We start from the raw sequence: 22,358 nt of genomic DNA, 5'->3' as shown, positions 1-22,358 counted from the left end.
TTTAGTCTTGCTGCTGTTTTGTCTTGCGCGGCCCTGCCACTGCTCACTCCTGGAGCGTAGAGAACTAGAGGAAGTGAAGGAGATGGAGCACATAAAAGGAAACCACGCACATGCAGCGCTGCATTGTGGGACTGGAGGGGGCAAGGACGGGCACACAGAGGGAGGGAGAGAGAAGCGTGACAAGGAATCCCGACGGCGCTGCTGTAAGCAGGCACGTCTCTTCGCTATAAGAGGGAAGTGAGTGAGGGGCCCCAGCATTCCCCTCATTCAAGTGTACATAGTGTTGTCTCTCTCTCTCCACCAGGACACACACACACACACTGTTGCGTTCACCCCTTCAGCTGTGTGCGGGGGAGAGGTGGCTGGGGCGGGCGCGAGGTCTGCGTGAGATGACGGCGTTTGCCGCTGCTCTCTTGCGTGAGCTTTCGTTGTACATGCAGTGTCTTTTTCGCGTGCTTCTTGCCCACATAGCAGCTGCGGCGGACATGTGCTGTGATGCACTCAACCTCCTCCCGCTTTCTGGATCTTGCTATGCTTGCCCTCACCCCCCCCCATCATCTCGCGTGCACACGAAGGCCGTTTCGCGTGAAGCAGCGCTTCCTCACTTATACACGTATATACGCATAGACACGAATACACACCCACGTACGCCTCAGCGCGGAGAACAGAGCAATGCCCGGGAGCTGGTCCTTCTCTAGCGCTTCCACTCCGCCGCGGCGGAGACGACACTCGCCCTCCTCCATGATCGCCGCCAGTCGCGTTGATGCGCTGTTTGAGCCGTCGGTGCGTGCCGCGTACATCGAAGACGCAGTGCTGTATGATGCCGGCGAATGCGACGTGGAGGATGCGACGATAATGCCCAGAGAAACCTGGACAAAGAATGACAGCGGATACTCGCACCAATGCCGGTCCTGCCAAGACACGCATCGCTTGCGCAACTCCCTCAAGAGAATAGAAGCACAGTACGTGGCCGAAATCGAGTCCTTGCGGCTGCAGCTGCAGGAAGCGGTGGCGCAGCGCACCGCAGCTGTGAGGGAGCGAAACGAGCTGCTGACCTCCGCTGACATGTCGGTGACACGCATTCTACAGATGGAGCAAGACGCCCAGTCACTCCGGATGGAGTTGGTGCAAGTGGCGCAGGAGAAAGAGCAACTGCGACGGCGTGTGCAGGAGCTAGAGAAGCAGAGTGTCGCTGCCAGCGAGAGACATGTGAGACTTGCAGGTGCCGTCGTTGAGGACGCGGAGGCGGCGGGGCGCGACCACGTCGAGTCAGCGGAGAAGGGCGAGGCTCTGTTGCTCGTGCAGCTGCGCGCGGCCGAGTGGGCGAGAGTCGCAGAAATCGCACATCGCATGCCAGATGAAACCCGAAACAGTGGCGCCGCGGCTGCTGGTGGTGGGGCTGCTGGTGCTAGGTGCGGCAGCTCCTGTGCAAACGTCTCTGGCGGCTTTTCTCCAGAGAGTGCGTCGCCGGTATCGTCCGAGAAGAGTCCTCACCGGCGCACATGTTCGCCGCGTCCTTCGCAGCGGCGATCACTGACGGTGTCAGTGGACACGCATCGTCTTTCATTCGGTGCTTATTCCCCACCAAGGCACAGCGGAGGAGAGAGCGCTGCTGCCACCTCTCCCCGTCCTGGCGGGTTCGCCACAGCCGTGGCGGGAGCAACAGCAGCTGCGGGCGTCGATTCAGCGCGTGAGCGCATCAAGCGACTGGAGTGTGACCTCGAGCGTCAGCGCACATTGCATGAGATGCAGCTGGCGGAGGAGCGCACCTTGACGACTGAAATGCAGGCAGAAATGGACGACCTAATCGAGAATGAGCTCGTGCTGCTGGAGGCAAATGATCGTATAGCGCTGGAGAGGGATCGGGCGGAGGACGCCGTCGACGTTGTGCGGTTCCTTCTTCAGCGCCTCGAGGTGGCGCGCTGTTCAGGGCTAGTGACGCCCGCGGAGGCTTTCAAGGGGGACAGGACACTACCGAAAGCCACATGTGTGGCCTGCCCCGAGGCCAGCGACGGTGGATCATGCGAAGCTCCCGTGTCACCAACGGCAAAGCAGACGTCGCTGAGGCCTGGAAGGTTGGGGGACGAACCCATTGGATGCGAAGAGCTGATGGCGAGTGCGCTCAGCGCTGCGGATGAAACGAGGCGAGGCGTTTACGACCTTCGCGACGATATCGCTCGCTGCCACGCCGCTGTTGGCAGCACCGGCACTCAACAAGAGAGGATGGAGACTCTTCTTTGCCGAGTACTGGCGGAGGTGGCGGACCAACGCCGCAAGGCAGACGAAGCGCACACGATGTTGCGTCGGTTTGCACGCATCTCCACCCACAACGACAACGCGCTGTTTCGTGCGGTGGGGCGTGTGGAGGAAACCTTGAAGACACCCACGCCCGCCGCTGTTCTTGTCAAGGATGGGAAGGCTGGTAGGGGGACAAGCGCCGCGAGCCGCACTGCTGCGTTGGAGCCTCCGCCGCCGCTGCGCACAGAGGTACTGCCGCGCATGAGGGCCATGGATGTCGCTCGGTTCACCACAACCACAGACCAATCCGCGGCGGATGTCTCGAATGACCTCAGGCAGCTGCCGTCACGCTCGTGCTTTGTTGCCGCGGAGGACAATCTTTTTGATCCCGGTCGCGTTCACGTAGACTCTAACGTGGCGGCGCAGAAGATGGCGGCGCAGAAGATGGCGGCGCTTCTCCTCGAGGACCCGCTCAGCGACCCCTCCGATGGGGACGTTCGGCAGACGCCGTATGATGACTATTAGCGGCGCCCGCGCTGTACTTCGCTCCTGCTCTCCCTCAATCATGCGGTTATGGGAAATGGTTTCTGTCCTGAAAAAGGTGCCAACGTTATCCAGCCGAGTTGGCGAGCAGAAGTGCCGTGGGTGTTTCCAGCGACTTCCACGCTGCTCGACTCAGCGGCACGGGCGCGATGTACGTTTTGTGGTCTTTTTGCCTCATTCCGTCCTACACCTTTTACTTGTGTAATCCCGAAGCTCTGCACTGCATCTATCCCCCACCAACACCACCACCACGACAACTACACAAGCCCGTAGACGCACGGCTCGCAGACGAGCCATACGTGAAGGCGTCAGCACACATACACAGACACACACACTGACATGGACATACATACCGGCGGAAGCAGAGCAGAGGGCTTGGACGATCATAGAGCTAGATCTCTACACAGGGGGACATGGCCAGCGATGGGAGGGGTGTTCGCACTTCTCATTTTTCTTCTGCGCTCCTTTTCCTTAGCGGCGATGGCGGTGATGCAATGGACAGTCATTCGTCGTGCGTGCAGAGACGTTCTCGTGCGCGAACGCAACTCCATTCTGCTTCTCCTTCTGCCCCTGTCGTTACCAGCACGAAGCTAGAAGTGCGGCGGTGAGGGAGTGTTGAGCGCGTCTGCCTCTCGCCCCCTCCCTCTTTCTCGTCGCTGTTGTGAAGTGCGTCTGTGTGAGCGCGCGTGACCGTGGTATCTGCACTGAGGTCGCGCGCCAGAGTTTCTTCCTCACTGAAGCTATTCTATAGCCGGTTACCTCTTCAGTTTCAGGTGGCCCTGTGCATGCGATTGCCTTCCCGACAATCGCCCCCCAGCCCTCTTCCCCCGCAAAGAGTGTGATCGTCATTCCTCCATCGGTGGTAGACCGCAGCCCTGGTAACATGTGCGAGTTGTCCTCCTTCACCGCTCCTTCTCTCTGACGCTGCTCGTCTCTCTCTCCACGACGAGAACATGTGTGAAAGGCAGTTCCTCGCGTCTTCCTTCGGCCCGTTGCCTCACCCGCATGACTTTGTCGAACCGGCACGACTCCTATCCCGCTTTCTCTTCCCATCTCTTCGCGTTGCACCTGCGGCTCTTGTTGGACTACTGTGTCTGGGCACGATCTTCCCCACGGACATCTTTGCAGCTTCGCCAGTTGTTGAGGGAGGAGGACGGCGAGAGAGGGTGACCTGCAAGCCAAACACACACACGCACACACCCAAGTACACCTTCACCGGCTTTCGTAGAGAAGGTCGTTTTATCCGCCATGATGCGTTCTCAGGGGGATCACTCTGTGAGCAGCGACTCGGCCGCTGCGCAAGGTCGTTTCAAGCGGCAGCGCGAACGCGAGGCGGAGGCGAAGCGTCAGGAGCAGCGTGTTGAGGATGTGCTGGCCCACACAACCCACATCGTCGACACGATTGCCTCTATCAACGGCAAGTACGTGCTCAGCCTCAATGGTGAGCGGGCGCGACTCGCGCACCAGGTAACGGAGCTGCAGAAGCGACTGACGAAGCACCAGCTGCAGCATGCCGAGGACACCACTCAACGCGTGTTAAGTGATCTCGCGCGTCTTCGCGGCGCGGTGACGAGCAGCGTCAAGGATCAACTCATCGAGTCGCTGCTGAACGAAGCAGAAAGGGGCCGCGGCTATGCCTTCGACGCCGTGTGCGCGCACGTGGACGAGGCCCTTCACGGGACCCTCACCGTGGCCGAGGCCGAGCTGTCGGCCGAGCGACAACTAAATCGGACGCTTGTGGAACAGCTAATGAGCTACACACAAACCATCTTAAGGGAAGTGAAGGGCGCCACGTCGCGCGCCTTTACGGCCGAGGTGGAGGTGATGCAGCGCGACGTGCTCGTGGCAAAGCTGCGGGCGGCGTGCACGTTTGCCGAGAACCGACTGGTTCGCCATGAGCAGGAGGTGGACGCCCTCATGCGGGTGGTGGCGCAGCTCGCCGAGAAGAGCCGCTACGCCGAGTCGGCTCGGGCAGATGTGCGCCGAGTAAAGCACCACGTACGCTTACTGGAACAACACCTCGGACTGAACGAGATTGTGGCTGCCGTGCGGGCCGAGGTGGCGCGTGCATCTTCGGACGCATATGCGGAGACGCAGCGAAGGAGTGCACCGCCTGCACCGCCGGATCCGTCACTGCGGTCTAGCGCGCCGCACTACTACGCTCTCAAGATGCTGGAGCACAAGGAGATGACACTGACGGACCTCGTGGACTCGTGGCAGCAGCAAGAGTCGCGAATTATGGAGGCAGAGCAGCGGTATGCGTGCCTCGAAGGCGTCGTGAAGCGTGTGCAACATGATGCCCTCGTCGTGCACCAACGCTACCTGGAGGAGAAGCAGCGTCGCGAGATTGCCGACAGACGCATTACGGACATGGTGCGGGAGCGGCTCCACCCACAGAAAGACCCAGCCATCTCGCAGGAGGTGCAGCGGCTGCGGTGGGCGTATACGGAGGTGGTGGACGACGCCGCACAGCTGGCCGTGAACTTAAAGGTGTGCCGCGACGAGCTTCGACGCGCGCAGGAGGAGGCGGCTTGTTTGTCTGCCCAAGTCCGGCAGCTGCAGAGGGATGCCGAAATGGACCAGGTGGCGCTAGCGATCCAAGAACTGCGCAGCGAGTACACCGCGCGTGTGCGTGACCTCGAGGAGTCATCGACGCGAGCCGAGATGCAGCTAAGACTTGCCCAGAGCGTGTCGACGCAGTACAGGGCCGCCGCCACCGAGGCTACTGCAGCACTGCAGCGGGTCGCGCAAGCTAACACGGAGCTGAGTACGGCGGCTCTGCAGGTGGTTTCTGATGACCCTGGCTCCGTTGCACGCTCAAACGCCGCGTGGAGGGAGGAGGTGGAGCGGATAGAGACGCAATCGGAAAATGTTCTCGCGATGATTAAGCTCATGGCGGGGTTTGAAAGTTCGCAGGCCAACCTGTATGATGCTCAGCTCAAAGAGCTGATGCGGCAGTGGACACTCACGCGGGAGGCGGAGAAGGCAGCGATGACTTCCTCTGCTGCTGCTGAAGACCTGCGCAGCGAGGGAGGGCTGATGGCCGTCAGCCGCGAAGCGGTCGACGACGGCACCGAGTCGCGCACACTTGTCTCCTCGTCCATCGCTGCCGAGGAATCCATGGACAAGATGAATGCCGTGCTGGGTGCCTCTCAGTTTGCGCTGCGTGAGGCGCTTGTGCTGCTGAATACGTCCTTGCAGAGCACGGACGTGGAGAGGTCACACCTTGTGGATACTTCTCTTTCAGATGCGCAGTGTGTCTCAGAGTTGATGGCAGAGGTGCGGCGTGTCACAGCAGAGCGTGACAGGCTGCGTGCACAGGTGAAGGTGTGCCAGGAGTTGCTGGAGAAGAACCATGTGACGGTGGTGGAGCGGGCGCTGATGCATGACATTCCAGTGGAGGACTCTCTCAACGTGGCCGAGGCCACAGAGCGCATCGAGGTGCTGAAGAATCAGCTGGCAGCGGCCAAGCAGGTGTGCGAGCGCTCTTTGAACGAGGTGAAGCAGGCCACAGCCGAGAAGGATGACGTCGAGCTGCGTTTCACACAGCTGAAGCGCGAGCACGAGGTGTTGCAGGGCCACTCGAGCCGTCTCAAGGACAAGCTGCACAGGAGCCTGGCGAGGGAGTCTGAACTGATGGAGAAAAATATGGCGCTACAGACACAGCTCACAGACCTCGTCCAGCCGCCGAGCGCCCCCGCACAGGAGGCAGAGGCGTCGTCGACTGCACTGCAGACTACCGCGACTCACCTCACGGACCTCTTCTCGTCTCTCCAGGAGTCGCTGGGCAGCCTCAACGCGGAGATCATTTCCCTGCGCCGCGAGCGTTTCGATGAGGCCTCAATAGACGCGGACGCTGGCAGCGGCGGCAATAACGGCGCTGCCGCTGGAGGCGCCGAAGACACACTTTTAGTCGACTCCTTGAGTCGCTCCGGTATGATGAACATCGTTCGTGTGCTAAAGGATACGCTGCACAAGGCCGGCCTGCTGAAGGCCTCACTGAAGAGTTTCGCTGGGGCTCAGGCTATCGGCCTGTGTGCTGCTGCCAAGGTGTGCGAAAGCGGTGCTGGAGGCAGCGGTGGTGCGACGGCTGCAAGCGTCGTGCCGCATCCATCGCCTGAGACGCAGCAGCGGGCACTCGAGTACCGCTCTTCTCTGCTCGAAGCCAAGCTCGCGAGCATGGAGGCAGAACGGCTGGAGATGCAGGAGCGCGTGCAAAAGGCGGAGAAGACGACGGCAGACATGGAGGCGGCGAATCAGCGACTCCTCACCATCTCCAAAAGTGTGATGGAGAAGCACAACATGCTCAAGACAGAAAACGAGCAGCTTCGGGCGCAGCTGCTACAGCTAACTGCCGCCACAAACGCTGCATCCACACCGCGGCCAGAGCCTCACGCGACGTCATCTGTCCCAGATATGCATGCGGTTGAGGCCCCCGTCTCATCCCAGCACGTCGTGTTCAGTTCGACCGCTGCTCCCACGTCTTCGACATCAGCGGCCACGCAACCGTCAGCACCGCCTGCTCGTGATGGCTCGTCTGCTGCGAATGCGTGCGTGGCCGAGTCTGCGGCGCCGAGCGCGGAGGAGCAGGGGGAGGGGGAGGAGGCCGAGAGGGTGCCTGAGAGTATGGCTGCCAGCATGGACGTCGTACTCCCATCGGCGCCAATGGACGAGGAGCTCATCCCGGAGACGGGGCCATCGACAGGCTCTGAAACATGATGTAGCGGAGGGCGGCGTCCCGGCCATGGGAGTGATGGAGACGCACATGTGGGCAGGCTACGCGTCTCTCTCTCTCTCCCGTTACTTGTCCGTGTCTAATTGGAGCGTGTTGTCGTTGCTTGCTGCGGTGTTGGTGCCGGTGTGCGGTGGACGCTGTGAAGCGCCGCAGGTGGGAGGGGGATTTGGAGGAGGACGGGTCCGTCGGGGGGGGGGCGGGGGCTGAGGATGTGTTGAAAAGCCCGCGAGCGATTCATGACCTCACCCCGTGCTTCGTTGTGCCCCTCGCCCCCTCCTCCACACCCCTTTGCAGGTGGGCAAGCCGTGTGCGAAAAAAAAAGATCATCGAAAAGGACTCCAGCGAGACGGCCGGAGTGGCGGCCAACGGGCAGGCGCCAAAAGGCAGCACCAATGCCAGGGGAGGGGCCAGGAACACGTATATTGTGTGGCGGCGTTGCTGGTTTCTCTGCCGCTTCCCAGCAAAATGATCACTCGGTGCTCAGACCCTCTTCTGGAATAACCTTTCACGTACGCGAGAGAGAGAGGGAGACAGTGAAGGCGGGCTTTGCCTTTTCACCCCTGAGTGTGCTGCCTCCATGTCCACTCACTGGACTCTCGGTATCTGTCGCAATCCGTGACCTATCCCTGGCATCTTCATCGCCACAGAGGCAGCCCTCTTCGTTCATGTTTCCAACGTTGCCTCTTCGACCTCTGCCCCTTTCCCCCTACGGTCACGAATGTGCAGTAGGCACATGTGGCAGAACGCACCGCTGTGGACCGCTGCCCCCTGACCATCCTCCCGCCTCACAACTTGCTGCCGTGTGTTTCAGTGCTCACAAGCGCCGCGATATCAACATCAAGACCCCCTCTTCCTCCCACGCACGCACACTTGTCTTGGGTGCGGCTTCATCCCATCGAGTCCGTGGCGAACGACCAGACCCGTCGAGAGAGGTGAAGCAGCGCAACAGCGACGGCACACGCACACACGAACATCAACTTGCACGCCTCACCTTTCGCAGAGGCCGAAAATGAGCGAGCGGAAGCCCGACGTCAAGTTGGCGGACATAAGTCCGGAGATGCAGGCAGACGCCCTAGACATTGCCACCAAAGCCATCAAGGAGCATCATCTAGAGAAAGATATGGCCGCGCACATCAAGCGCGAGTTCGACAAGCGCTACTTCCCTACGTGGCACTGCATCGTCGGCCGCAACTTTGGCGCCGATGTCGAGCACGAGGCCAAGAATTTCATATACCTCTACGTTGGGCAGGTGTCCGTGCTCTTGTGGAAGACAGCGTAGGGCATGCTGGGAGCTGCGTACGTGCATTGTGCGGCGTCTCTTGAGCTCTGCGCGTTGGCCTCTCCTCCTGCTCCCCCTTTTGTTCCCCCACCCCCCCGGCGGGGGGGGGGCCGCTGTGTCGCTGTTGGCTGGCGCGATTGCGCCGTTGCCGTGACGATTTCGCAAGAGCACACATCTGTGCGCCGTCTTGGATGTACATAGGCTGGCATGCCATCGCGCACCCATACGCACCCATCGTGCACTTGGGCAACGCCCGCGACTTGCCGGCCTCTTAGAGCATGCATTGCGCCTGCGCGTGCGGGTGTGTTTGAGGTCTTGGGCCACTCTTTGTTTGCCTCGCCCTCGTGAGTTGTAGCGGTGCCCCCCCCTGTCGTTCCCAACCGCAACGATGCAAACCACTAAGAATGCGAATAGCTCTCCAGACCGAGCATGGAGTGTATGAGCATCAGCGTCCCTGCGCGTATGTCATTGCAGGCATCCTTCTTTCTCTGCACGCGCCCTCGCGGTTGCCCCTTGAAGGCCAGACGCCCCGCTGCCGCGCTGCCGCGCTGGCGCGCTTCGCGTTGCCGAATCTCAGTCGTGCCTGCCTTGGCATACACGCACAGGTTTTGTTGAAGGACTGGGTAGCAGAAGAGCCACTGCCGAGCCCATACGTCGGCGCGAATTCCTGTACGAGGCCCCTCCCCCTGCCCTGCCCCTCTCGTTTAGCCTCTCACACCTTTTCTTCTGCCTGCCTCTTTCTCTTTGTCGTTCTTGGTATGAGCGCCAGCCGTTCCCGTAAGGCCGCGGCTGTCGTGTGTGCGCCTGTGAGAGCATACACGTAACGGCTCGACAACACGAGCAGGGCAAGCCGTTTTCGTTCTGGGGAAAGGGACAGCTCTTCTATGCTCGTCTGCGTGCGTGAGTTCGACAAGTCCGAGTTGTCCGCGCGGCATGGCAAGTCGCTCACCACTCAGCACTTCGAGCGTTACTACACTCTATACCGGACTGAGACCAGCCTCACCATCGTGGATGTCGTGGACAGCCGCGCGCGTAAAACGGTCAACTACGATGTGTTCACTAGCTCCTCGACGCAGTTGTACGACCAGGTCGTCGAGCCTCTCCTCGCGACAGTGCTGACGCCCGACCGTGCGTCACAGGCAGTTGTGGTGGTTGATGGCCAGTCCGGCAACCGCCGCTACACGCTACTAGATCCGGTAGAGGGCATTCTGGCCCGCACCGCACGCGCCGCTGTTGCTCATCCGGGCGTCACCTCTGTCTCTGTGAGCGCAGTCACGCTGGAGGACAACAACACCCTCACCGACATCATGCCAGACCGGAACGCTGATGCTGCACATGAGCAGCCAACCATACTCGAGGACACGTGTGAGCAGTTCACATCGGTCGAGGACGCGCACTACGTTGTGCTGGACTCGGAGGCCACCTGGGACGGCGTGCTGCACCGCATGACCGCCGCCTTCGCCGAGCTCAAGCACCAAGTCATCAGTTTCATTTTTGCGTTTCATGAGTCGACCGGCTTGCCGAACACGACCATGCAGTTCGTGTCCTTCACGGTAAACGAGGTCGCGCGTGGCATGAAGTCGTCGCGCCACGCCGTCTCCTCGGCGGCGGCCTTGGTGGAGTGTCGCTCACCTACGCTCACCTTCACGGCAACCAAGTTGCTCTACCTTTTGAAGCCGACGCTCCTAGGCCAGCAACCGGGGGCGTGGGTGGCATCTTTTTCACCTGTCAGCCTGCTGGAGGCGGCAGAGCACGAGACGTTCCAGGAGGCTTTCGCAGTGGCGCAGACGGCTGCGCGTCTGTACAGTTCCCGCATCGCTGTTTTGAACGAATCTCTTCTACCTGCGAGTGGCGGCCGTGCCGCACCTATGGCGGGTGTGGGCCTGGACATTGAGCGCGTCGGCGAATGTGCGCCGCTGCCAGCTGTGGAGGATGGTGGGGCCGACATGACTGGCGCGGCGTTGAGGTCAAGGCCCGGGGAAAAGTCACAGCCTTCTTTCAGGACCGGGTCTCGCGACACCTCGGCTAATCCTCAGCACGGTGATCCCGGTCACAGCGCCGCCTTTCAGCATGACCTCGTTGACACGCCCGCCGCTGCGCAGGATCGGATGACTGAGAGTGCCTCCGGCCTCGCTGTTGCATCTCCGGCGGCGCCTTCTTCAGATGATTCGCGAGGCACAGGGGCTAACTGTGCAGCGCAGGCGGAGCCGGACGTGGACGCGGCACCGGTACCTGTCGAGTCAATCCAACGTGGTGCTTCGGAAGAGAGGTCGGCCGCGCGGTACGAGCTTGACACGTATCGGGTGGTGATGGAACGGGCTGTGGACAAGCTACGTGCCGAGGTGCGCGAGTACGCGGGGGCGTTGCGCGACACAAGGGAGGACGTAAGACGGCAGAAGCAAAAGAGCCGGGAGCTGCAGTCGGAGCTGGAGGCGATGCGGTCATCCTATGATGCTGCTGTCAGCGAGAACGATAGACTGCGCGAGGCGCTGCGTGCCGGGCATGGCGCCTCTGACAGCACGCTACTTGCGGCGCTACAGAGCGGTGCTTCCGACTCAGCAGCACAAAGGTCGCGCCAGGGGCCGAAAGATAAACATTCGACGGCGAATCAACAAGGAAACGACCACGTAGCGCGCTTTTTACGAAGCGATTTGGCAGTCCTCGAAGCACGCGTGGAGGAGCTGACGGAGCTCGTGGCGTTCCACCAACGCGAGATTCAGGCCCACGTGGCGAGCGAGCACAGGTACCGGCAGCGGATTCTCGATCTTGAGGCGGAGCTACGCGAAAAGGAGCGAGAGGCCATTGCTGACAAGGCGGCTGTGAAGGAGGCACGGCGTGCGGCAGACGTCGCACGAGCGGCGGCCAAGGCACCGCCGGCCCTGTCCCGTGCCGCTCACACGAGCAGCGCGATCGAACAGGAAGACTTGCGTTTTGTGGAGGAGCGCGCCACGGAGGTAGAGTATCGCCTGCGTGAAGCACTGGATGCGTTGCAGAGCGAGCGCACTCAGCGGCTGCGACTCGAGCACCTCATGAAGCGTCGAGAAGAAGAGGAGGTGTCGCATGCGGCACCGTCAGACGACAATGAACTTCTGCGGAGCCTGCAGCGCACATACGAGATGCAGCTGCGCGAGCTGAAGTCGGAGATGTCCGGCTTCCGAGCAGAGCTTGTGCGGCACCTGACAAAGTCGTCCGTGCCGCAGAGCCTCGGTGATGCCTCCAGCTACGTCGCCACACCAGTAGACCGTCAAGGCCGTGATGACCCTGCTGTTGTCAAGCTGCAGAGATCGTCGCCACCGCGCATGTCTCCCATCCCGGACGCCTCATCGACGCACTTCTCGCATGCTGGCGACGGCGTCTCTGCGCACAGTGACAGAGGCGGTGACGCGGCTCCTTCGCCACTGCAGCAGCGCCGCCAGCGGAGCGCGCAGTCCTTTGAACAGTTTATGCAGGAAGAGCCGCGGTATAAACTGCACTGCGCCCCCTTGCTGCGTCGGCGTCCACGTACCCCTGCTGCTTAGACCAAGTCGTCTGTGTGCCCATCTCGTCCTCTCTGTCTTGTGCAGCCCTTGCCTCGTCATTTCCTTTAGATGGCGGTGATGCACTTGCTCACTCGGCATATCTTCGAGTGGCTCGTGTACCGCTCTGCGTTGGTGCGTTGTCGACCCTCTACCACCGCGTTTGTACCAAGACCAAGCTCGCGTGTCTCTCTCTCTCTGTCTCATCAGCTTCCTCTCAGTAGGCGCACTCGTAGTCAGTGCCGGTACTCTGCTGTCGCTCATGATGAGGACGGAGGTGTGCTACCGTAGCACTGTCTCAGCTGGCCACGGCCACGTGGTCGACGCACCTTCCGTCTTCACTCACCGCCCTTTCCTGTGGACGCCACCTCTGTCTCTGCGGCTGCGCCCCCCCCTCTTCTACTCGTCTGCTGCGCGCTTTCTCCTCTTGTCCCCCTCACCTCTTCTTGTGCGCTTCGCTAGCTTCTGCGGGAGCGCATGTGGGCCTTACGTCCTCGTGTTGATCAGCTCAGCGACTTCGTACACGCGCGCGTCCACGGCAGCGACTCAGCAAACGGGACGCACAGCGTGAAGGGTCTCCACGCACGGTAACAGGGAGGTATCCCACACAAAAAAGGCGTCCCACCGGCCCACCCTCGCCTTATGCACCGATGAGCGGTGCCCCGGCAAAGAGACGTCGCCTCGACAGCGAGGATGACGAAGACGAGTATGTTGCACTCCGTTTGAGCTCCCCACTTCTCCAGCACGCCACGAGCGCGCGCTTCCCGACGGACGAGGTGCCCACCCTGGAAGACGGAGAGGGAGCGAGCGACGTAGCGGAGACACAAGCGAGCGGCAGGGCACCGGATCCAGCGACATACGTCGAGGCTGACGACCCCGCTGAGGTGGCGAGAAGCGCAGCGGACGCGTCGGCAGCAGGGCATCTGAGCGGTGCCATTGCGCCCAAGTCACACTTGTTTTTTGAAGAGGATGAGGATGTTCCTGCCGAGTACAAGGGCCTGTTCTCTGCAGAGCTGCTGAATGTGCTCTTTGTGCCGCTTGACTACATCTGCAAACAGAGGAGCTGCACGGATAAGCTGCTGTCTCAGTACGCGCCGACGGAGGACACGCCGCACTCGGCAGCAGAGCGTAAACCGTACCACAACGTGTACGGGATCGCGCCTGGGTTTCGCTGGGACGGCGTCGTGCGCGGACGTGGCCCCGTGGATTGACACAGCGGCGCCATTTGTAGTGCAACTGTTCAGCACCGGTCTCTCCTTACTTTGGGAGGGGGAAGGGCGCGTCTGTCTGTATGTTTTAGCCTAGGTGGCTCCAGAAACTTACCTGCCCTTCCTCTTCCTCTTCCTCTAGAGAGGCGAAAGCGAAGGCGCAGCAGCGAGAAATGAGCTACAGCAGTGCCTCATGGCGCACAAGAGCCGCTGCAGTTCTTGTTCTGCCACACAAGAAGCGTTGAAAAGAAAGTTAGAGGAAGAGGTTCGAGGTGGGGAAGGCGGGGGGGGGGGAGAGGCGAGAGAAGCGGTACAGGGCAGAGCGAAATCGGGAGCGTGTGCTTCCGCCCTGACCTCGCACCGCTTCCTTTCTCTCTCAAGCGCTCCGCGTGCATCTGCGCTCTGCGCTCCTTCTCTCCAGGATTGTATCGACTCCTGCCTCTGCGTCCGTGTTTATGCCTCGCGCTAGCAAAACCCTCCCTTCCCCTTCCACACACACACACTGCTGCTTATCATCTTTCGCTTCTTTCATCCTTGTCTCTCACCTTGTGCTGAGCCCATCCTCACCGCAGGTCAGATCAGTCATCTGGCTGCATGCGTGTACTCAAGCACCACCTTGTGCCAACATCGACCATTGCACTGCTGGGTGGGCACTGTGTGTCCTAGAACACACACAATCGCATATCTTTTCTGATTTAGCCTTTGCACTGAGAAACGGCGAGCGCGACGGGAGCTCACGCCGCCGAGTCGCTTGAGGGCGCCATCCTTCCCTTGTCCCCCCCCCGCCATCATCTTGTCGTGAGGGCGCAACGAAACGGGATGCAGTCGGCTGTGGAGGAGAGTCGCCCCTTTACACAAGAGGAGGAGTCGCGGCTGGGCCTCCTCCAGCAGCGCGCCGATGGCGGGGGAAGTCTGACGGAGGCCGAGAGCCTTGAGCTGTCTCAGCTAAAGCGTCGACACCACGCCTTCCTCGAAGAAGGAAAGCGGCTGCTGCGTGCAGGCACCCGAGCACAGGCGAACGGTGGCAGTACCACAACCTTGGAGGAAGGAGAATGGAGCACGTCGGCGACCCTCTCACGCGCGGGAAAGGCGGCCTACTTTTGGGGCTCGCTCATGGCCACCGCGCTGCCGGGCTACGTAGGAAGAGTCACTGGGGTGACGACGGACTTCTTGCACTGGAACTGGATCACGGAGAACGTGGTGCTCGGTGCCATCCCCGTCGTGACACAGGTCGGCAGTAGCGGTGATCACCTGTCGCAGCTTCGAGCTCAGCTAGACGAGCGAAACCAGACTTTGGGGCTCGTCATTGCGTGCCTCGAAGAGGAGGAACTTAACGGGTTTGGCATGAACGTCATTCAATTCGCCAAGGAGGCAGAGTGGCGCAAACTTGTCAACCCGCAGGTGGACTACATGCACGTCCCTATGGCGGACACAACGGCCAACGCGCCCCTGGCGGCTGTCGCCGAGGCGGTGATGCGCATGGAGGCATGCATCAAACAGCGCAAGCAGACCGTCTACGTGCACTGCAAAGCCGGGAAAGGCCGAAGCTGGATGGTGACGATGTGCTACCTCACCACCTGCGGCGGCATGCCGTTTGCCGAGGCCGTGGAGCTCATTCAGCAGAAGCGTGTCCAGGTGAACCCGTCGCCATCGCAGAGGCGTTTTGCCGAGGAGTTTCCCTTCCGCTTTGCTCAGTTGAGGTGCCTTCTCGACACCAACAAGGCAGACGGTCACCATCACAATGGAGGGGGCCACCATCATCATACACACGAGACGCGCCATCACGGCACCACTGCTGCTCCCTAGTGACGGGAAGGTGAGAGTGGAGGTAGAGGCGAGGAGTTGCCGGGCTAAAGGATCGTTGCGGTGGTCTGTCTGCAACACATCTTTGTGTTTGCTCGTTTTTGTTCTGGGGACTGCGGGTGCACCTGACATCTGCATTCCACGTCCTCCTGCGACGCCCGTGGCCGTCTCGTCTTCTGGAGCATCTCCGTCTGCCATCACCATCGCGCTCTGCTGCATGTGCGTAGTGTTGCCTTTTTTTTTGGTTTCTTTTCTCTCCGTTTGTTGAGTATCCGTAGCTGCTTGAGGAGTGAGGAGGGCGAGGCGGCGTAGAGAGGGAGGGGAAGGCAGGTGACGGTGTGGCCCTCTCCTTGTCTCGTTATCTTTATGCTTTCTTGGTGCTGCGGATACCCGTACATCATATGTGCCCACATTGGGCACTTGCCAACGCTCTCTTCCTCCCTCTTCGTGCGCTCCTCCCTTACCCCTCGGTCTCCCTCATGTACAGCCTCTTCACACATCTCGGAAGACAAGCACACACTTATGCAGACGCAAGTCCATCAGTGCACTGACCACCTCTCCTGCCCCGCTGGCTGTCAACGAGAAGATACACGTGTGGAGGAGGACAAAAGTAGGGTGCAGAGGAAGCAGCGGTGGCGATTGGGTGGTGTCCGTAGCGAGTCGATGAGAGGTGAAGGCACGCACACAGGCAGACAGACAGACAGACACACACACACACACCAAAAGGGAAGGGGTGCTGTTCGCTGCTTTGCTTCTTTTTTTTTCGTTGTTGTTTGTCTTCGCTTTCACTGCCTCCTTGGCTTTTTTTCTTGCTCCGACGTGCGCATATTACGTGCTTTCAATCGACGTCCACCATCTCGCTTGCTTCTGTGACACAAGTGCTGTCCACCCCCAAAACAAACAAACAAACACATAACGCCGTCACGGCGCCCCTGGCCACGACCCCTGCGCACAACAACCAGTCTACCCGCTCTGTATCATTCACGCAAGGGTGTGCACGAGCTTGTTCTCTCGTCTCGCTACGCCAGCCAGCAGCTCCTGGGCAGAGGCATCGCTCTTGTGGCAGGGGCGTCGTCGTGGTCCTCCCTACCCTCGCCGTTTCTGCGTTGTCGGCGCTCCTCTTCTTTCTCCCGCTCGTTCACGCAAATGGCGGAAAGCGTCTCGCTGCCCACGTTCGTCTCTGCCCCGTTTCCTCGCGTCGCACCTCCGACGTTCCATGCTCCTATTTTCTTCCGTCCTTTTTGCTTCGTATCGCCTTGCTTTTGCCTCGTCGCATCGCCATCAAACCGCGGCCTCACTGGCGCTGTGCGTGCGCGCCGCCGCGAAGAAACACCCGCGCATCACCCGAATCACCCCCACCAAGGACGCGTGCGTTTGCGAGTCAACACAGGAGCGGCTTACTTCTTTGCTTCCTTTGCATATCCCCCCGCACCATGTCCCTCTCGGGGGCGTGCGACGCCATCGCCGGCATCTCAGACACCACTACACACGCACAGGTCACCGCTATCGCTAGGCAGTGCGAGGCGCACCTCGGCAACGTGAATGAGCTGCTCGATGCACTGGAAAACACGCTGTCCACCTCGGCTGGGGCCCAGCGGCTGATGCTGTGGTTTCTCGTGGACCGGCTGGCAAAGCAGCACACACTTTTTGGTGACGCGCTGCGCCCGATGCTGATCCACTTGTGCACTCACTACGCGCCTACGCGCACCTCGGACGAGTGGCAAGACTTCGCGACCCTCTTGAAGAGCTCGCTGTCGGTCACTTTTGGGCAAACAATGGTGTCCCTCATCCTGCTACAGCTCGGCGAAGACGCGAAGGCGAGCGGTCCGGCCAAGGAAAGCAACAAACAGCATGCGCAGCGTAAGCTGCGTGGCAGCACCGCTCTCACAGTGCATTCCAAGGCCCTCCGCACCAATGGGGCTTTTACGACTAAGGCCATCGCTGTTGAGCGCTCCGCTGAGCACAAACACTCACTGCAGGTGAAGACGGTGGACAGCCAAATGGCGATGAGCGTGTCGAGCAGCTATGCGCCATCCCGCCCCGTCGAGATTGTCGTGCCGGAGATGCGGCCCGACGCAAACGCACCGCGGGGCTTCATGCAGGCACTACCAGAGGGCTACATGGAGAACTACCAGGAGGCGCGTCGCAAGCGCCTGCGTGAGATGATGGAGCGCAGCCGCGAGGAGCAGGACCGCAAGCAGGAGCACGAAATGCTGAAGCGCGTGCGCCAGGACACTGCCAGCGCCGCGACCGGCACGCACGCGGGTACGAGCACATTCGGCAGCAGCGCGGAAGGGGCCGACGGGTCGTACCCGGATTTCTCGGACATTCAGATGCCGTTGGAGTTTCCGCGCGACGAACATGGCGTGAAGCGCGGCAACTTTCCTCTCGGTGTGCGCTTCATTCGGGATGCTGTCGCGGCGTGCGGTGGCGCGGTAGAGCTGGATGTGCTTGTGAGTCGCATCTCAACGCTGGCGAACAGGGAGGCGGTCGCGGAGTTCGGCAACGTGCGCGAGTTCTTGCTGATCCACTCCCCCACTTTCCGTCTGGTAAACGAGGGCGGCCAGTGGATTGTGCGTCTGACGAACGACAAGAATGCTGATGAGGCGACGTGGAGGTCACTACAGTGCCCGGCGTGCTCAAAGGTGGTGCGCGGCCGCAACTTCGCGCGTCACTACAACTGTCGCCAGTGCATCACGGCCCAGATTGCGCTGGGTCTGCAGGACGACGCGGAGGGGCGTGGCCCCATTGCAGAGCTGGCGCACGCGGCGAAGCGTGTGCTGTCGCTGCGGGAGGCGTGCGACGACGGAGACCTCGATGCACTCGCCGACTGCCTCGAGCGTGCGGCGGCAGTGAGGCGCTTCCGCCTCGGCTCGACGCGGCAGTTTGCACCAATCATGAAGGCGATGAGGGTTGTGCGAGACTGCTGGCTGGCCAAGAAGGGTGTGGAGGAGGTCGCGGACGCGGAGGTGAAGGCGGTGGATGTGTCGGTGGGCAACCTGTTTCGCATATTCGGCGAGAACATTCACCGGCTTCCCATTGCGTGGATCGAGATGGGCGACGTGATTGACATGTGCCACCGCTTCACAGACAAGGTGGCACCTCCCTTCAACCCTCCCCCGCGGCCGGCGGACCCGCGCATTAGCCTGCAGAACGAGTACCCGGGGTTCTTGCTGTGCGAGAGTGAGGTGGACGACGAGGATTTACCCAGCGACGATGAAGACGAGTTCTCCGACGACGAGGCACCCGCGTTCACCTTTGCGCCACCGGTGGATGTGGCCGAGTCACTCTTCACAGCCGGCTTCGAGCGGGACACGAAGCGGCTGCAGCATCGCATGCGGACGGCACCGCCGATGGTGCTTCAGCGAGTGCTGCAAACCGACGGCACACAAACGCAGACGGAGATGTACGCGGAGTTCACAAAGACGGCTCGCACACAATCGGGTCACCACCAAGGTCACGGCGGCGGGAACGGCAACAGCAGTCGCAATCGTCATGGTCACGGTGGCGGCCCTGGGCGGGGTGGTGGTGGCGGCTACCAAGGGCGCAACTTCCCTCGCCCACGTCCGAACTGAATGCGACGCGGGACACTGCTCGTCTCCCTCCTCCCTCCCCCCCAACCGCGTGCCCTCACTCGCTCTTCTCCTGCTCCTTGGCGCACCGGTTGTGTGTGTGTGTGTGAGGTCTGTCTTCGTATCCCTGTCGATGCAGGACATTGTAAGTCGTGCAGTTGGTGTGTGCGTGTGCGCTATCGGCGGGGAGACGGCATGTTTATGCGTGTGCAACCGCCTGCTCGTTTGTGCCTGTGCATGGAGTCCTACTATCACATTGGTGGACGGCCACCGTTCCGTAACCAAAATATGCACATCCAGACACGGAAAACGTATTGCACCTGTAGATCCCTCCGGCCCATCGAGAGATGTGTGATACTCCTTTGATGGACACCGTGGGGAGCCGAGTCGAGCCGATGGGGTCGAGGCAGAGGAGGATAGGACTACATCGGCCCCTTCTAGCGGTGTGTGTACGTGTGTGGCGGAGTGAGGGCCACTTGGTGCTCCTCCGGTGCCTGCAGCCCTCTGCTTTCCTCAACCCGGGCCTTCGCTGTGTTGCCCTCGTCACTTGTGACCGGTGCACGTGCCTTCCTCTCCCTTCGCATTCACACCGGTCAGCAGGTGCGCACATGCGTCTGCGCATCCTCTGTCTGACGATTCTTCAGCGCGTCATCTCTCCGCCTTCTCCTCCGTCTTTCCTGTTTTTCGTTCTCGGGTCCACCCACTCATGGCCGTGACCGCTGACGCCACCGTGGTGAGCCTGCGATACACGCAACAAACCAACGCCAACGCAGCGTGTCTTGCTGAGTTTGCCTTTTTGTTGTTGCCCTGCCCACTTCTCTGGTCTTTGGCGTGTACCTGTGCACACCCTCACGGTCGCTCGATTCGCACCGCTCACACGCTCACACACACACCCCTGGCGCGCATACGGGCGCACTCGCTTAATCACAGATTGTCTTCCTTTTCTTTGTGTTCTGGTTCGGTCGTTTCGCCGTTCTATTGTGTGCGTATGCATTCGTGTGCGTCTCGAGTGTGACCTGTCTATTGCAGCGCACGCACATCCCGCCTTCCCCTCCTCCTCGCGTCTCGCCTTCATGTGCGGCGGCTGCTTTACGGCGTATCAGTGATAGGCAGAGCGCGTGAGTGGACGTTCTCCTACTCTTCTCTGTTTTGTGTGCCGCCACAGCAGGCAACGCTATCATTCACACAGAGGTCCACGCGCCCGCGCACAGGTCCCAGAAGGGCAGAGAAATAAACAAGCACAGCAGTGGCATCGCTTGTGCTCCACTTGTCTCACCACGCGTACACTGCGTTCGTATGCGCAACACACAACCGTCTGCTTCGTAGGTTAAGATACTTGCGCCTGAGTGGCTGTGTCTGCGTCTGTCTCTGCCGTCAGCGACTGTTGTCCCTCCTCTCGTTGAGGGTTGCTTGTTTTTTTCCTTCTGTTCGGGTATTGTTCGCCCTAACTGTCCCCCCACACCCCTCCCGTCTCCTGCTGCTCGAGACACCACACACCACGCATTTCCTAAGCTACTAAGACTCTTGTTTTCTCGTTTTTTTTTCTCTTCTTAAGCACACGGCACACGCACTGGTGTGCCGTGTAAGCGGTGCCGCACCGTCTCTGTGCCGAGCGCCACCTGGAGGTCCCCCTTTTTCCTTGTGACCTCGTTATTGGTCTCTCGCTCTCTCTGTGCGTGTGCATGGGTGTACACGTCTCTTCGTACGTGTGTCGGCCATTCAGACAACGTACAGCAACCTGCAGTCAAGCCTGCACACTCTTTAGTGGGCACACACTCACACACACGCATTCACACATACACACGACTCGCGTGCCGCCAATAAAAGGTTCACCAACGCGCGAGGAGGCACACGGCCATCATCGTCTCCTCGCTGCCTCGCCTTCCTTTCTCTTGGCTCTCCTTTCTTTGTCCTCCTCCCTCCCGTCTTATTAAGTATTATCAAACCTTAGCTGGACCCTCCCTGCCCGTCCCTTCCACCCCCTCCATCTTCGACCTCCCGCTCTGTCAGTTCCCCTTTCCATCGCTTGTGCGGGCCACCTTGTGTTTACTATCGTTTGCCTCGTGTTGTTGTCTCTCCTCCTCCTCTCCTCTCTCTCTCTGCACGCCTTTGTGTCGGCATCGGCGTGCGTCTCGGCGACGCTGTGGCTGCGCGTGTTCCAGTGGCCCGTCGTTGTGTACTTTATCTTCTTATTTTTTTGTCCTTTCCCTTTGCGAATGAACGCCGATGACGCCCGCGAAATGCTAGCCGGCTCGCTGGGCGGGGCGAGTGCGACGGTGGTAGAGTACCCGATGGACACCATCAAGGTGCGCTTGCAGGACGATGGAAAGCGCTACGGTGGCGTCCTGCAGTGTATCCGTGCCATTGCGAAAGAGGAGGGGGTTGTGAACGGCTTCTTCCGCGGACTGCCCGCCCCGGTGATCGGCGCGGCGTGCGAGAATGCCATTTTGTTTGTCTCGTACCGCTCGGCTATCGAAGGGTTTCAGAAAGTTACCTATGGCTACTGTGGTCCGTGCAACCAGGAGCCGTACCTGGCGGTGTCGGTGGCCGGCGCCACCGGCGGCATTGTCGTTTCGCAGGTGCTCACCCCGGCGGAGCTCATCAAGTGCAAAATGCAAATCCAGAACACCCTTCCCCTTGAAGAACGCATTTACAAAAACTCTCTCGACTGCGCCGCTGCCACTTACAGGCGGCGCGGCATCCGCGGCCTCTTCCGTGGGCACATAGCAATGATGGTGCGCGAGGCCGTCGGCTGTGGTCTTTACTTTTTAGTCTTCCAGTCTGTTATCCGGCCCTTCTTGTCGGAGGGGCAGAGGTTTCACGAGGCGCCGGCGTGGGTGCACTTCCTCGGCGGTGGGTGCGCCGGTGTCGCCTTCTGGACCTCCACGTACCCTGTCGATGCCGTGAAGACGAAGCAGCAGACGATGAAAGCAGACTATCTGAAGCTGAATTTCCGTCAGGCGTGCACGCGGCTGTACAAGACGGAGGGCATGCGCGGTCTTTTCCGCGGCTACAGCGTCACGGCGGTGCGGGCCTTTCCTGGCAACGCCATTCTGATTGCCGTTTATGAGCGGGTGAACGCTCTCTGGGAGCATTCGACGAAGGTCACCCACAAGAAGATGGCGTAGTGCTGCTTGGTAACATCCTTGTCTGCGGTGACGATTGCCGGCTGCGTTTCGCTCGTAGACGAGGATACCGAAATGGGAAGGAAGAGGTTGGAAGAAATATACATGTATTTGTTTGCAGGAATGGAAGGTGGGAGAATGGGGCTGGCAACACAAACGTTGTCTCTTTCACAGTAATTCCGCTACTATCAACGCTTTCAGCTGTGTGCTGCGTACCTCGCTTGTCTAGTTTCCCCTCTGTTGCGGTCGGTCCTACACTCGCCCCAACAGAATTGCCTTCGGCGCCCTTCGCACGCTCTGCGGCAGTTAGCATTCCTTTTTTTTTGTTTACGCTCGGTGA

The 22,358-nt window shown here is 60.4% G+C and overlaps 8 protein-coding genes across 8 annotated transcripts; all 8 read left to right on the top strand.

Annotated features, from left to right (window-relative positions):
• Positions 1–672: 672 nt before the first annotated feature.
• On the top strand, positions 673–2,763 carry LINJ_25_0280 (conserved hypothetical protein; the record flags this gene model as incomplete). Its single annotated transcript, XM_001466024.1, has 1 exon — positions 673–2,763. One exon carries the CDS (start codon positions 673–675, stop codon positions 2,761–2,763), a length of 2,091 nt encoding a protein of 696 aa, XP_001466061.1.
• A 1,266-nt stretch (positions 2,764–4,029) lies between these two features.
• On the top strand, positions 4,030–7,500 carry LINJ_25_0270 (conserved hypothetical protein; the record flags this gene model as incomplete). Its single annotated transcript, XM_001466023.1, has 1 exon — positions 4,030–7,500. The coding sequence occupies one exon, from the start codon at positions 4,030–4,032 to the stop codon at positions 7,498–7,500; it is 3,471 nt and encodes a 1,156-aa protein (XP_001466060.1).
• A 1,025-nt stretch (positions 7,501–8,525) lies between these two features.
• On the top strand, positions 8,526–8,795 carry LINJ_25_0260 (putative Dynein light chain 1, cytoplasmic; the record flags this gene model as incomplete). The annotated part of the gene is made up of 1 exon (XM_001466022.1): positions 8,526–8,795. The coding sequence occupies one exon, from the start codon at positions 8,526–8,528 to the stop codon at positions 8,793–8,795; it is 270 nt and encodes an 89-aa protein (XP_001466059.1).
• An 884-nt stretch (positions 8,796–9,679) lies between these two features.
• Positions 9,680–12,313, top strand: LINJ_25_0250 (conserved hypothetical protein; the record flags this gene model as incomplete). The annotated part of the gene is made up of 1 exon (XM_001466021.1): positions 9,680–12,313. The coding sequence occupies one exon, from the start codon at positions 9,680–9,682 to the stop codon at positions 12,311–12,313; it is 2,634 nt and encodes an 877-aa protein (XP_001466058.1).
• A 647-nt stretch (positions 12,314–12,960) lies between these two features.
• On the top strand, positions 12,961–13,521 carry LINJ_25_0240 (conserved hypothetical protein; the record flags this gene model as incomplete). The annotated part of the gene is made up of 1 exon (XM_001466020.1): positions 12,961–13,521. The coding sequence occupies one exon, from the start codon at positions 12,961–12,963 to the stop codon at positions 13,519–13,521; it is 561 nt and encodes a 186-aa protein (XP_001466057.1).
• Positions 13,522–14,337: 816 nt separating this feature from the next.
• On the top strand, positions 14,338–15,324 carry LINJ_25_0230 (conserved hypothetical protein; the record flags this gene model as incomplete). The annotated part of the gene is made up of 1 exon (XM_001466019.1): positions 14,338–15,324. One exon carries the CDS (start codon positions 14,338–14,340, stop codon positions 15,322–15,324), a length of 987 nt encoding a protein of 328 aa, XP_001466056.1.
• A 1,430-nt stretch (positions 15,325–16,754) lies between these two features.
• Positions 16,755–18,896, top strand: LINJ_25_0220 (conserved hypothetical protein; the record flags this gene model as incomplete). Its single annotated transcript, XM_001466018.1, has 1 exon — positions 16,755–18,896. The coding sequence occupies one exon, from the start codon at positions 16,755–16,757 to the stop codon at positions 18,894–18,896; it is 2,142 nt and encodes a 713-aa protein (XP_001466055.1).
• Positions 18,897–21,109: 2,213 nt separating this feature from the next.
• Positions 21,110–22,021, top strand: LINJ_25_0210 (putative mitochondrial carrier protein; the record flags this gene model as incomplete). The annotated part of the gene is made up of 1 exon (XM_001466017.1): positions 21,110–22,021. The coding sequence occupies one exon, from the start codon at positions 21,110–21,112 to the stop codon at positions 22,019–22,021; it is 912 nt and encodes a 303-aa protein (XP_001466054.1).
• Positions 22,022–22,358: the final 337 nt, after the last annotated feature.

This window comes from Leishmania infantum, chromosome 25, assembly GCF_000002875.2.
Source record: "Leishmania infantum JPCM5 genome chromosome 25".
In the NCBI taxonomy this organism is placed as follows: Eukaryota; Euglenozoa; class Kinetoplastea; order Trypanosomatida; family Trypanosomatidae; genus Leishmania; species Leishmania infantum.
The sequence above is the reverse complement of the archived record's forward strand: the minus strand, read 5'-3'. Positions and strand labels throughout refer to the sequence as shown.